This window comes from Theropithecus gelada, chromosome 16 (assembly GCF_003255815.1).
Source record: "Theropithecus gelada isolate Dixy chromosome 16, Tgel_1.0, whole genome shotgun sequence".
NCBI lineage: Eukaryota > Metazoa > Chordata > Mammalia > Primates > Cercopithecidae > Theropithecus > Theropithecus gelada.
Window position 1 is genome coordinate 63,721,003 of NC_037684.1, and position 13,461 is coordinate 63,734,463.

General features: G+C 51.1%; 1 protein-coding gene across 2 annotated transcripts; it reads left to right on the plus strand.

Annotated features, from left to right (window-relative positions):
- The first annotated feature begins 20 nt into the window (after nucleotides 1–20).
- CHRNB1 (cholinergic receptor nicotinic beta 1 subunit) lies at nucleotides 21–11,862 on the plus strand. Of its 2 annotated transcripts, XM_025361680.1 has the most exons (11): nucleotides 21–145; nucleotides 230–369; nucleotides 1,027–1,071; nucleotides 1,768–1,877; nucleotides 1,976–2,084; nucleotides 2,438–2,585; nucleotides 3,824–4,033; nucleotides 8,673–8,896; nucleotides 9,664–9,836; nucleotides 10,176–10,323; nucleotides 11,135–11,862. In XM_025361680.1, the coding sequence occupies exons 1-11, from the start codon at nucleotides 88–90 to the stop codon at nucleotides 11,273–11,275; spliced, it is 1,506 nt and encodes a 501-aa protein (XP_025217465.1). In that variant the 5' UTR covers nucleotides 21–87; the 3' UTR covers nucleotides 11,276–11,862. The 2 variants fall into 2 exon arrangements, with proteins under 2 accessions (XP_025217465.1, XP_025217466.1); XM_025361681.1 differs by lacking the exons at nucleotides 21–145; nucleotides 230–369 and adding an exon at nucleotides 472–583.
- Nucleotides 11,863–13,461: the final 1,599 nt, after the last annotated feature.

Genomic DNA, 13,461 nt, shown 5'->3' on the forward strand with positions numbered 1-13,461 from the left:
TGCACATTCCTGGGCTCCTCGTCACTTCCCCTGTGCTGGCGGTCCCAGTGGCTCTCGGAGCGAAGTCACTGAGCGAGCCGCCAGGCTATGACCCCAGGGGCTCTGCTGATGCTGCTGGGGGCGCTGGGGGCGCCGCTCGCCCCAGGTAAGTGTAGGCCCTGAAGGAGCAGTGACAGGTCCAGCGGTTGCGGCCAGACACCAGGGCTGCACTTAGTCTCTCCTTCCCCAGGCGTCCGCGGCTCGGAGGCAGAGGGCCGACTCCGGGAGAAACTTTTCTCTGGCTATGATAGCTCCGTGCGGCCAGCGCGGGAGGTGGGAGACCGTGTCAGGGTCAGCGTTGGTCTCACCCTGGCACAACTCATCAGCCTGGTGAGGGCGCACGGCGGGGGTGGGGGAAGAGGTCAGGCCAGCCAACCAGCCGCGGGGCGTGACTTTAGGAAAGGCCGGACCGGGGACAAACTGGGGGCGGGGCCTGGGATGAGACCAGGCTGAGAGGGACCAGCCTTCAGTGAAGACTGGGTCGAAATCAGACAAATGGACAAGCTCTGGCCGTGGCTGGTGGACGGGCCTGGAGTAGAGCCGGGTAGGGTGATGGACGGACCTGTGACCGGACCTTAAAGTGGAGCTGGGGACGAGGCAGGGGCTGGGGGATGGACCTCGAGGTAGGGCCATATGGGTCCTGAGTGCCCAGGGTGCTTGGTGCTCAGGGGTAAATAAATGGCAGCAGGTGGAGATTCATGGCTGGGTGGATTATGAGCTGAGGGCAGGGCCCGGGACAGAGCAAGGCGGAGGGCTAGGCAGGAGCGAATCTGGTAGGTTGATAGGCTGGGAGTGTAGACGGCTGGAAAGGGTGTTTCTGAGATACAGGCAGGTCTTAAACTAAGGCTCCTTCTGGGATGTGGACTTGGACTCAAGAGGATGGGGCTCAGAAAAAGGGGGTGGGGTTCCCAGGAGAGGTTGGCCTTCCAGCCCCCTCATTTCTCTCCACCCTACTTCACCTTTACCCCTTAAATTTTTCCTTTCTAGAACGAGAAGGATGAAGAGATGAGCACAAAGGTGTACTTAGACCTGGTATGGAGACCCCGCAGGGTGGGAAAGGGCCTCCCGCTGCCTTGACGATTTTCTTGAATATCCAGCCCAGTAAGAATATTTTTTACATCACGACTTTAGATAACACGTGTACAACTGAAGCCAAAGTTCGAGGAAACAACACCTAACTTTACTACAGGAGTTGCACCCCATGCATTTTTTATTCTAATTGTGTGTGTGTGTGTGTGTGTGTATGTGACGTGGTCTCACTATGTTGCACAGGCTGGTCTTGAACGCGGGAGCTTGAGCTATCCACTAGCCTCGGGGGGAATCTCCCCAAGTGCTGAGATTACAGGCATGAGCCACTGCACCTGGCCCATTCTAATTTTTGAAACACTGGTTTGGGGCCACTAATTTGATTCCCCATCCACTAAAGGATTGCGAACTGCAGTTCGAAAACCACTGTTTTAGAGGCTAACTAGTGCAGCCTCCTCATTTTTACAGAGTAAAAAATTGAAACCCGGTGCGGGGGAAGGGAAATTAGCTGATGTGGATCCCAGCGAGTGAAGGCGGAGCCAGAGCCAGAACCCCGGCCCCTTGACCTGTTTGCGGCCCCTTGACCTGTTTATGCCTGCCCTGCTCCCCTTCCTTGCACTCCCTTCCTGGGCTTCCTTTGGAAATCCCTCGTCCCCTCCCGGCCTCCAACCCGGGACAGCCCCTCAGCTTCTGCTTCACTAGGAGTGGACTGACTACAGGCTGAGCTGGGACCCTGCGGAGCACGACGGCATCGATTTGCTCCGCATCACGGCGGAATCCGTGTGGCTCCCTGACGTGGTGCTACTGAACAAGTAGGAGACCTTCCAAAGCCCGGGAGGTGGTGCGGGGCCTCGCGGGGCGGGGCCTCCGGGCGCGGGGCCTGATTGCAGATGAGATCCCTTCTCTGCAGCAATGATGGGAATTTTGACGTGGCTCTGGACATTAACGTCGTGGCGTCCTCCGACGGCTCCGTGCGTTGGCAACCCCCGGGCATCTATCGCAGCAGCTGCAGCATCCAGGTTTCCCGGCTCTACATTGGAAGCTGAAGGAGCTCTTAGAAACCCTCCCTTTCCATAGACATCCTGACTCTCCAGCGACTCCCATCCTTCATCCTTCCCCCATTATCTAATCCCCATGACCTTCACCTCTTGTCTACCCTCCTGATTTTCCATTGAGTGTTCTGTACACTTTCTTTGGCTTCTAGTCTTAGGCAGTGACCTCTCTCCCCACCTCCATTTTCTCCATGGCTTCCCTTCATAACCCTCCAATTCCTCCGTGATTCCCCTTCCCTGTGCCCTCCCCAAAAGCCTCCCAAACTCCATCAGCGCTGACTGATTCTCTGGCAGCTCTAGTGACTCTCCCCTCCATCCAGGTCACCTACTTCCCCTTCGACTGGCAGAACTGCACTATGGTGTTCAGTTCCTACAGCTACGACAGCTCGGAGGTCAGCCTGCAGACAGGCCTGAGTCCTGACGGGCAAGAGCAGCAGGAAATCCACATTCATGAAGGGACTTTCATTGGTGAGTGGGCATGGCTCCTACATCCATGGGCTCTATGATTTCCAGCTTCTAAGAGGCTCATAAATATCCTGTCAGGGATGACCAATACAGCCCTGTGGGGTCAGCAGGATGGGTATGGCTATCTACATTTTAAAAGTATGGGAATTGCCGGGGGCAATGGCTCACGCCTGTAATCCCAGTACTTCGGGAAGCCGAGGCAGGCGGATCATTTGAGGTCTGGAGTTCGAGACCACCCTAACATGGTGAAACCCCGTCTCTACTAAAAACACAAAAAATTAGCCGTGCATGGTGGCGGACGCCTGTAATCCCAGTTACTCGGGAGGCTGAGGCAGGAGAATCGCTTGAACTGGGGAGGCGGAGGCTGCAGTGAGCCAAGATGGCACCAGCACACTCCAGCTTGGGTGACAGAGTGAAAATTCATCTCAAAAATATTTTTAAAAGGCAGGGTGTGGTGGCTCGCGCCTGTAATCCCAGCACTTTGGGAGGCCAAGGCGGGTGGATCACGAGGTCAAGAGATTGAGACCATCCTGGCTAACATGGTGAAACCCCATCTCTACTAAAAATACAAAAAATTAGCCGAGTGTGGTGGCGGGCACCCGTAGTCTCAGCTACTCGGGAGGCTGAGGCAGGAGAATGGCGTGAATCTGGGAGGTGGAGCTTGCAGTGAGCCAACATGGTGCCACTGCACTCCAGCCTGGGCAACAGAGAGAGACTCCATCTCAAAAAAAAAAAAAAAAAAAAAAAAAAATTAAAAAACAAAATAGGCTTGGCACAGTGGCTCAAGTCTTAATCTCAGTATTTTGGGAGGCTAAGGTGGGCGGATCACCTGAGGTCAGGAGTTCGAGACAACCCTGGTCAATATGGTGAAACCCCGCCGCTACTAAAAATACAAAAAATTAGCCAGGTGTGGTGGCGGATGCCTGTAATCCCAGCTACTTGGGAGGCTGAGGCAGGAGAATCACTTGAACCTGGGAGGCGGAGGTTGCAGTGAGCCAAGATTGCGTCACTGCACTCCAACCTGGGCAACAAGAGCGAAACTCCGTCTCAAAATAAATAAATAAAAACATGGAAATTGAGACTTGCCCAAGTTTATTTGAGATGGGCTACTCAGCCCAGTGTCCACAGCTAGTCTCATCAAGTCAACCCTCTCAGATCTAGGCTGTGGCAGAGCAAGCCATACTAGGCACTAACAAGGACAGCTCCCATATCTGTGTCCCCCTCCTTCTCCTCCTCCCCAGAGAATGGTCAGTGGGAGATTATCCACAAGCCCTCTCGGCTAATCCAGCCTCCAGGTGATCCTAGGGAAGGGAGGGAAGGACAGCGCCAGGAAGTCATCTTCTACCTCATCATCCGCCGGAAGCCTCTCTTCTACCTGGTCAACGTCATTGCCCCATGCATCCTCATCACTCTTCTGGCCATCTTCGTCTTCTACCTGCCACCAGATGCAGGTAATGGGGGAAGGGGCTCCCACCCTTTTGTCATTGGCTCAGCTTCTTCCTTGTCACCCTTAATCCAGGCAGGATTTTCCTGCCAATCCAAAGCATCATAGATTGGGCTTCAGCAATCCCACCCAGGCTCTGCCTCCCATTGACTGCCACCTTTCCTCCGCTCAGTGAAACTGGGACTCTTTCCCAGTAGGAGTCCTAGCCTCTAATCCATCAAGCTTTTACTCCTCTGAACCACAAACCTCCAGGCTTAGATAACTCTCCCATTGCCTTTTCCTATTCCTAACATCCCCTGCCCACTGTCAGAACCCCAGTACTCCTTTATTTTTTTTTCGCTTTTTTTTTTTTTTTTTGAGATGGAGTCTCGCTCTGTCGCCCAGGCTGGAGTGCAGTGGCGCCATCTTGGCTCACTGGAAGCTCCGCCTCCCAGATTCACGCCATTCTCCTGCCTCAGCCTCCCGAGTAGCTGGGACTACAGGCACCCGCCACCACGCCTGGCTAATTTTTTGTATTTTTAGTAGAGACGGGGTTTCATCATGTTAGCCAGGATGGTCTCAATCTCTTGACCTCATGATCCACCCGCCTCGGCCTCCCAAAGTGCTGGGATTATAGGCGTGCGCTTGACCTTTTTTTTTTTTTTTTGAGACAGGGTCTTGCTCTGTTGCCCAGGTTGGAGTGCAGTGGGGTGATCATAGCTTGCTACAGCCTCAAACTCTTGGGCTCAAACAATCCTCCCACCTCAGCCTCCTGTGTAGCTGAGACCACAGGCACCCACAATCATACCCAGCTGATTTTTTTGTATTTTTGGTAGAGAAGGGGTTTCACTATGTTGCCCAGCCTGGTCTGCAACTCCTGAACTCAAGCGATCTGTCCTCCTCAGCCTCCCAATGTACTGGGCTTATAGGCATGAGCCACCGTGCCCGGCTCCCACTAGTCCTTTAACCTCCTATCTCCCTGGGAAATATATAATAGTAATAGCCAACGTTTCTTTAGGAGGCAGCATAATAGGATAACTTTTGGCAAATTCCTTAATCTTTTTTTTTTTTTTTTTGAGACAGAGTTTCGCCCTGTTGCCCAGGCTGGAGTGCAGTGGCGTGATCTCGGCTCACTGCAACCTCCACCTCCTGGGTTCAAGCGATTCTCCTGCTTCAGCCTCCTGAGTCGCTGGGATTACAGGTGCCCACCACCATGCCTGCCTAATTTTTGTAGTTTTAGTAGAGACAGGGTTTCACCATATTGGCCAGGCTTGTCTCAAACTCCTGACCTCAGGTGATCCACCTGCCTCGGCCTCCCAAAGTACTGGGATATAGGCGTGAGCCACCACACCTGGCCAAATTCCTTAATCTCTATGTGTCTCAGTTTCCTGATCTGGAAGTGGGCCAACCATTGTCCCTACTGCATAGAATTATTTGAGGATTGACTGAGTTAGTAGAACTATGCCTGGCACCCAGTAAGTTCTATGTAAGCATTGTGTTTTGGGTTGTTTTTTGTTTTTCTTTTTTGAACACTTGCTATAAGGTAATTCATTTAATATGGTACATGTACTAATTCTAATCTTTACAACAATCCTGTGAGGTAAGTAACGGATTGTCATTCTCATTTTACAGTGGAGGATAAAGAGGCTGAAAGAGTTTAAGTCATTTGCCTGAAATCATTACACAGTTAGAGAGGGAAAATGTTGCAGTTCCAACCTGGGTCAGTGGCAGTCTGATTCAGAGACCTGATATCCTTAACTCTAGTATTCAAAACATGTTTTCCTCCTCTCTGCCATCAAATCCTTTGTCTAAAGAAGGAGAGTGGGCCGGGCGCAGTGGCTCACACCTGTAATCCCAGCATTTTGGGAGGCTGGGGCTGGCAGATCACTTGAGGTCAGGAGTACTCAAGAAACAGAGAGGAGGCCAGTGGAACTGAATGAAGTAAGCAGAGGGGAAAGCAGTAGGAGATGAAGTCCAGGAGCTCATGGGAAGGACCTATAGACCATAATAAGGCCTTTGCTTTCATGCAGGAGATGGGGAGCCAATGGAAGATTCTGGAAAGAGGAATAATATGATCTGATTATATTTCTTTCTTTCTTTTTTTAGACGTAGTCCCGATTTGTCGCCCAGTCTGGAGTGCAGTGGCGTGATCTCGGCTCGCTGCAGCCTCCGCCTCCTGGGTTCAAGTGATTCTTCTGCCTCAGCCTCCTGAGTAGCTGGGATTCCAGTCACACATCACCATGCCCTGCTAAATTTTTTGTACTTTAAGTAGAGATGGGGTTTTGCCATGTTGACTGGACTGGTCTCGAACTTCTGACCTCAGGTGATCTGCCCGCCTCGGTCTCTCCAAGTGCTAGGATTACAGGCGTGAGCCACCACGTCCAGCTTGATTTATATATATATATATATATATATGTATTTTTTTTTTTTTTTTGAGACAGAGTCTTGCTCTGTCGCCCAGGCTGGGGTGCAGTGGCCAGATCTCAGCTCACTGCAAGCTCCGCCTCCCGAGTTTAGACCATTCTCCTGCCTCAGCCTCCCGAGTAGCTGGGACTACAGGCGCCTGCCACCTCGCCCGGCTAGTTTTTTGTATTTTTTAGTAGAGACGGGGTTTCACCGTGTTAGCCAGGATGGTCTCGATCTCCTGACCTCGTGATCCGCCCGTCTCGGCCTCCCAAAGTGCTGGGATTACAGGCTTGAGCCACCGCGCCCGGCCATCTTGATTTATATTTTAACAAAATCAGTCGGGCTGCTCAGTTGAGAACAGTCAGCATGGGAGAAAAAGATGAAGCAAAGAGACCAGTTAGGAGGGCTTTACAATATTCAGACCTAAGGTAATGTGCTTTGGAGCAAGGTGGTGATGTAGGAGATGGGACTCGACTCCAGACCAAACTGAGGACTAGCTAGAACAGGAACAGGGAAGATGCAGCTTTCCATAAGACATACCCACAAGTGTGCCATGTCAGTTTACCATTGCCATGGGAACACCTGGGAGTTACCACCCCTTTCCATGGCAATCACCCGATGACACAGAAGTTACTCCCCTTTCCCTAGAAAGTTCTGCCTAATCCATTGCTTAATCTGCATGCAATTAAAAGTAGGTATAGGCCAGGCGCGGTGGTTCATGCCTGTAATCCCAGCACTTTGGGAGGCTTAGGCGGGCAGATCCCTTAAGGTCAGGAGTTCGAGACCAACTTTGCCAACATGGTGAAACTGTCTCTACTAAAAATACAAAAAATTAGGCAGGCGTGGTGGCATGCACCTGTAATACCAGCTACTCGGGAGGCTGAGACAGGAGAATTGTTTGAACCCAAGAGGCAGAGGTTGCAGTGAGCCGCGATCACGCCACTGCACTCCAGCCTGGGTGACAGAGTGAGACTCTGTCTAAAAATAAATAAATAAGAGATAGGGAAGACTATGGGAGGAGTAGCTTTGGTAGTAAGAGAATTTAGTTTTGGTCATTTTGTTTTATTTTGTTTTTGTTTTTGTTTTTTGAGACGGAGTTTCACTCTTGATGCCCAGGCTGGAGTGCAATGGTACAATCTCGACTCACTGCAACCTCTGCCTGCCAGGTTCAAGTGATTCTCCTGCCTCACCCTCCCTAGTAGCTGGGATTACAGGTGCCCACGACTACGCCCAGCTGATTTTTTGTATTTTTTGTATTTTTAGTAGAGACGGGGTTTCACTATGTTGGCCAGGCTGGTCTCGAACCCCTGACCTCAGGTGATCCAACCGCCTCGGACTCCCAAAGTGCTGGGCTTACAGGTGTGAGCCACTGCGCCCGGCTCAGTTTTGGACATGTTAAGCTTGAAATATTTATTAGACATCCAAGTATCCAAGAGAGGTTGAGTAGGCAGATGGATATATATCTGGCATTCAGGGGAGAAGTCCAGGGTGGACATACAAATGTAGGAATGATTTGCATGCAGATGGCCCTTTCAAAAGCTTGTTTCTTTCTTTTTTTTTTTTTTCAGATGGAGTTTTGCTCTGTTGCTCAGGCTGGAATGCAGTGGTGCAATCACAGCTCACTGCAACCTCCATCTTCCATGCTCAAACAGTCCTCCCAACTCAGCCTTCCAAACAGTTGGGACCACAAGCATGTGCCATTGTGCCTGACTAATTTTTTTTTTTTTCTTTTTGTAGAGACTGGGCACAGTGGCTCACGTCTGTAATCCCAACACTTTGGGAGGCCAAGGCGGGTGGGTCACTTGAGCTCAGGAGTTCGAGACCAGCCTGGGCAACATGGTGAAATCCTGTCTCTACAAAAAGTACAAAAATTAGCTGGGCATGGTGGCATGCACCTGTAGTCCCAGCTACTCAGGAGGCTGAGGTGGGAAGACCACTTGAGCCTGGGAGGTGGAGGTTTTGATGAGCCATTATCATGCCACTGCACTCCAGCCTGGGTGACAGAGCAAGACCCAGCCTCAAATTTGTTTTTGCAGAGATGAGGTCTCCCTATGTTGCTCAGGCTGGTCTGAAACTCCTGGGCTCAAGCAATCCCTCCTCCCACCTTGGCCTCCCAAAGTGCCAGGACTACAGGTGTGAACCACTGTGCCTGGCTGCAGAAACCTGTCTTTGAATGGCCTGGAAACATGGTCACTGATTATGCCATAGAGCTTTCCTTCTGGCAAAGTCTAATCCTTCTTTCTTCCTCTCTGCCCTCCAAGGAGAGAAGATGGGGCTCTCAATCTTTGCCCTGCTGACCCTTACTGTGTTCCTGCTGCTACTGGCCGACAAAGTACCTGAGACCTCCCTATCGGTACCCATTATTATCAAGTACCTCATGTTTACCATGGTCCTCGTCACCTTCTCGGTCATCCTTAGTGTCGTGGTTCTCAACCTGCACCACCGCTCACCCCACACCCACCAAATGCCCCTTTGGGTCCGTCAGGTGAGAAAGATCTCCTCCTCCAACCCCAACTTTCCTTTTACAGACCATAGGGAGAGCTATAGCTATGTGGTAGAGTGTTGAAGTGCCCAAGCCTGTTAGGTGTTGAAATGTTGCAGTTAAGCTGGCCCCTATCATTATCATTTCACAGATCCCTTCCTCTCTTCATCAGTACTGCTCATCTCGGGTCCCAGGGAAATATTCTTAGGGTTAGGTACTATCAGATTGGAAGCCCACTCTTTCCAGTTGGGATACCTCCCAACCCACTGAAGAGGTTTTTTTTTTTTTTTTTTTTTTTTTTTGAGATGGAGTTTTGCTGTTGTTGCCCAGGCTGGAACGCAATGGCACAATCTCAGCTCACTGCAACCTTCATCTCCCAGGTTCAAGCGATTCTCCTGCCTGAGCTTCTGAGCTTCACGAGTAGCTGGAATTATAGGCACCCGCCACCACGCCAAGCTAATTTTTGTATTTTTAGTAGACAGAGGGTGGCACCATGTTGGCCAGGCTGGTCTCGAACTCCTGACCTCAGGTGATCCTCCCGCCTCAGCGTCCCAAAGTGCTGGGATTGCAGGCGTGAGCCACCGCGACTGGCCCAACCCACTAAAGAGCTCTTAGGTCTGTGTGGCTGCATTTCCTGGCGTAGCTCGTTTGTGGAAGAATGTGCACGCACATACGCGCGGGAATGGGCATGTGGAGTGGGGTGGTTGGCTGTTTCCCTTCTGGTCTGAAAACATGAAAGCCCCCACCAATACGCCTCTTCTACTCTGCAGATCTTCATTCACAAACTGCCGCCGTACCTGGGTTTAAAAAGGCCCAAGCCCGAGAGAGAACTGATGCCGGAGCCCCCTCACTGTTCTTCTCCAGGAAGTGGCTGGGGTCGGGGAACAGATGAATATTTCATCCGGAAGCCGCCAAGTGATTTTCTCTTCCCCAAACCCAACAGGTAGGACCACGCCCATTACCCACATAAAAGGGAGAGGGAGAACTACAGTTCCCAGAAGAATGTGCGGAAGAAGCGGCCCATGCTCCCGGAAGATGCTGTGGTTGAGCATCATGGGAGTTGTAGTACCCCTGCTGCTCACATTGAGGGGAGGTGGGAACTAAAACAGAGGCGGTGGAAGAAGTTGCACAAGGTTAGAGAGATCACTGCTGTCGGGGAGAGCGTGAAGGGCACTCTCGGGTTTTGAGAACTGGCAAGTTGTTGGAGGCAGCTGGAGCGGGGCCTGGGTCGCTGGCATTGGCTGTCTTTGCGTCTGGGCGTGGCCAGTCACTCCTCTTCCAGGTTCCAGCCTGAACTGTCTGCTCCTGATCTGCGGCGATTTATCGATGGTCCAAACCGGGCTGTGGCCCTGCCTCCGGAGTTACGGGAGGTCGTCTCCTCTGTCAGCTACATCGCTCGACAGCTGCAGGAACAGGAGGACCACGATGCGGTATGTCCAACGGGAGTGGAACAAGGCCAGGCGTAGGCGACCTTGGCCCCACCCCCCAAATTCCGCACCAGCACTCGCTCTCGTTTCTTTCGTTTTTTTTTTTTTTTTTTTTTGAGACACTCTCACTCTGTCGCCCAGACTGGAGTGCAGTGGCGCGGTCTCGGCTCACTGCAACCTCCGCCTTTCGGGTTCAAGCGGATTGTCCTGCCTCAGCCTCCCGAATAGCTGGGACACAGGCGCGCGCCACCACGCCCGGCTAATTTATTTATTTATTTTTTTTAGACAGTCTCGCTCTGTCACCCAGGCTGGAGTGCAGTGGTGCGATCTCGGCTTACCGCAAGCTCCTCCTGCCGGGTTCACGCCATTCTCCTGCTTCAGCCTCCCGAGTAGCTGGGACTACAGGCGCCCGCCACCACGCCTGCCTGGTTTTTTTTGTTTGTTTGGGGTTTTTTTTTTGCTATTTTTAGTAGAGGCGGGGTTTCACTGTGTTAGCCAGGATGGTCTCCATCTCCTGACCTCAGGATCCGCCCGCCTAGGCCTCCGAAAGTGCTGGGATTACAGGTGTGAGCCACCGCGCCCGGCCTTGCTTTCGTTTCTGATTGGACATCTTCCTAATTTGGTCCCACCCCCTGCTTACCTACTGGTTCTTTATGCCCATGCATTGCCTGCAGCCTTGCTCTCCTATTGCGCTGCTGGCTCTTGCCTCAAACCGGTGGTAGGAGGACCCAGGCGGGTACAGGTTGGGGAAATGGGAGGGTTTCCCTGGGGGTCTGGGCCCAGAGCTCAGGAAGTTTCCTTTGCCTACCCACAGCTGAAGGAGGACTGGCAGTTTGTGGCCATGGTAGTGGACCGCCTCTTCCTGTGGACTTTCATCATCTTCACCAGCGTTGGAACCCTAGTCATTTTCCTGGACGCCACGTACCACTTGCCCCCTCCAGACCCCTTTCCTTGAAGACTGGAGGGTCGAGACCCAGGCCCTCTACCAGTTGAAGTGAGAGTTTGGTGATACTGTCAAGCCATATCCTTCTCTGCCTCTTAACTCCTTCACTAGGAATCCGGGCCTCTTATTTCGTTTCTGGGGACTGCATTGGACTGAGGGCTGTGTAGGCAGGTGTCTTGGACCCACCTGAAATGCACTATCATCTGATTTCCTCTTTGGGATCTTGAAGAAGCTCTTTTGGGTATCAACACCTAGGTTGCCAGTGAAATAGAACAAAGAACAGGAACTAGATTGTAAGCCTTATGAGGTCAAGAAATGTGTCTTGTTCACTGTAACATCCCCAGTGCCATGCACAGGTCCTGACCTATAGTAAGTGCTTAACATTTGTTGAATAGGGGAAATAAATTTCTGGAAGTAAATACAGCAATTAATAATGTTTATAAGCTGGGCATGGTCGCTCAGGCCAGTAATCCTAGTGACTTGGGAGGCTGAGGTGGGAGGATTACTTGAACCCCACAGTTTGAGACCAGCCTGGGCAACATAGTGAGACTCTGTCTCTAAAAAAATAGAAATAGAAATAAAGTAGCTTATTGTTTGCATGTCGGGTCTTGTGGTCATTTTCTTTTTAACTTTTTGTAATTTATTATGTTTTGTAATGTGTACTATCTTTAGGATTAAAAAAAAAAGTTATTTCTACAAGCATGCATTGGTAATGAGAAAAAGCAGCATTTTCAAGACCTTCATTCAAGTTCCAGCCTTGGTGCTCACACAAGCCACTAGACTGCTCTGTACTTGTTTCCACATCTGTAAAATGAAACTAGTGATAGCATGTGCCCTATAGGACTGTCTGGGGATCACATGAGAACATGGGAAAAAAGCACTATGCGGTGTGTATCAGAGGTTGCAACGGTGTGTTTTTTGTTTGGCCTGCAGAGTTTTAAATTTGCACTAGTTCACTAATTTTATTTATTTATTTTTTTGAGACAGAGTCTCGCTCTGTTGTCCAGGCTGAGTGCAGTGGTGCGATCTCGGCTCACCACAACCTCCGCCTCCCGGGTTCAAGTGATTCTTCTGGCTCAGCCTCCCGTGTACCTGGGACTACAGACACATACCACCATGCCCAGCTAATTTTTGTATTTTTAGTAGATATGGGGTTTCACTATGTTGGCCAGGCTGGTCTCGAACTCCTGACCTCATGATCTGCCCACCTTGGCCTCCCAAAGTGCTGGGATTACAAGCGTAAGCCACCACGCCCAGCCACTAGTTCACCACCATTTATTTATTTATTTATTTATTTATTGGAGATGGAGTTTCACTCGTTGCCCAGGCTGGAGTGCAATGGCGCAACCTCCGCTCACTGCAACCTCCAACCTCCGCCCCCGCCCGGGTTCAAGCAATTCTCCTGCCTCAGCCTTCGAGTAGCTGGGATTACAGGCATGCGCCACCACGCCCAGCTAATTTTGTATTTTTAGTAGACACAGGGTTTCTCCATGTTGGTCAGGCTGGTCTGGAACTCCCAACCTCAGGTGATCTGCCTGCGTCAGCCTCCCAAAGTGCTGGGATTACAAGCGTGAACCACCACGCCCGGCAGCTTTTAAAATGTGGCTATTTCATGAGAAATTTGACTTCCTGTCTTCTCTTGAAGATAATTTTATGGAAAAAAAAAACTATAGAGACAGGATCTCACTATGTTGCCCAGGCTGGTCTTGAACTTCTGAGCTCAAGTGATCCACCTGCCTCGGCCTCCCAAAATGCTGGGATTACAGGTGTGAGCCATCACACCCAGGCCCAAAAATAATTTATTTATTTATTTATTTATTTATTTTTAATCTTTTTTTTTTTTTTTTTTTTTTTGAGACGGAGTCTCGCTCTGTCGCCCAGGCTGGAGTGCAGTGGTGCGATCTTGGCTCACTGCAAGCTCCGCCTCCCGGATTCACGCCATTCTCCTGCCTCAGCCTCCCGAGTAGCTGGGACTACAGGTGCCCGCCACCATGCCCGGCTAATTTTTTGTATTTTTAGTAGAGATGGGGTTTCACCATGGTCTCGATCTCCTGACCTTGTGATCCGCCCACCTCGGCCTCCCAAAGTGCTGGGATTACAGGCGTGAGCCACCGCGCCTGGCCCCAAAAATAATTTTAAAAACTATAGTAGGGCTGGGCGCGGTGGCTCACGCCTGTAATCCCAGCACTTTGGGAGGC

What these genes read in the sequence shown, in the direction of transcription:
- CHRNB1 (XM_025361680.1), top strand. Translation starts at nt 88, where the DNA reads ATGACCCCAGGGGCTCTGCTGATGCTGCTGGGGGCGCTGGGGGCGCCG. An exon ending in GACGTGGTGCTACTGAACAA is followed by an intron (nt 1,878 to 1,975) that starts GTAGGAGACCTT and finishes CCTTCTCTGCAG; the next exon opens with CAATGATGGGAATTTTGACG. An exon ending in CTCTTCCCCAAACCCAACAG is followed by an intron (nt 9,837 to 10,175) that starts GTAGGACCACGC and finishes CTCCTCTTCCAG; the next exon opens with GTTCCAGCCTGAACTGTCTG.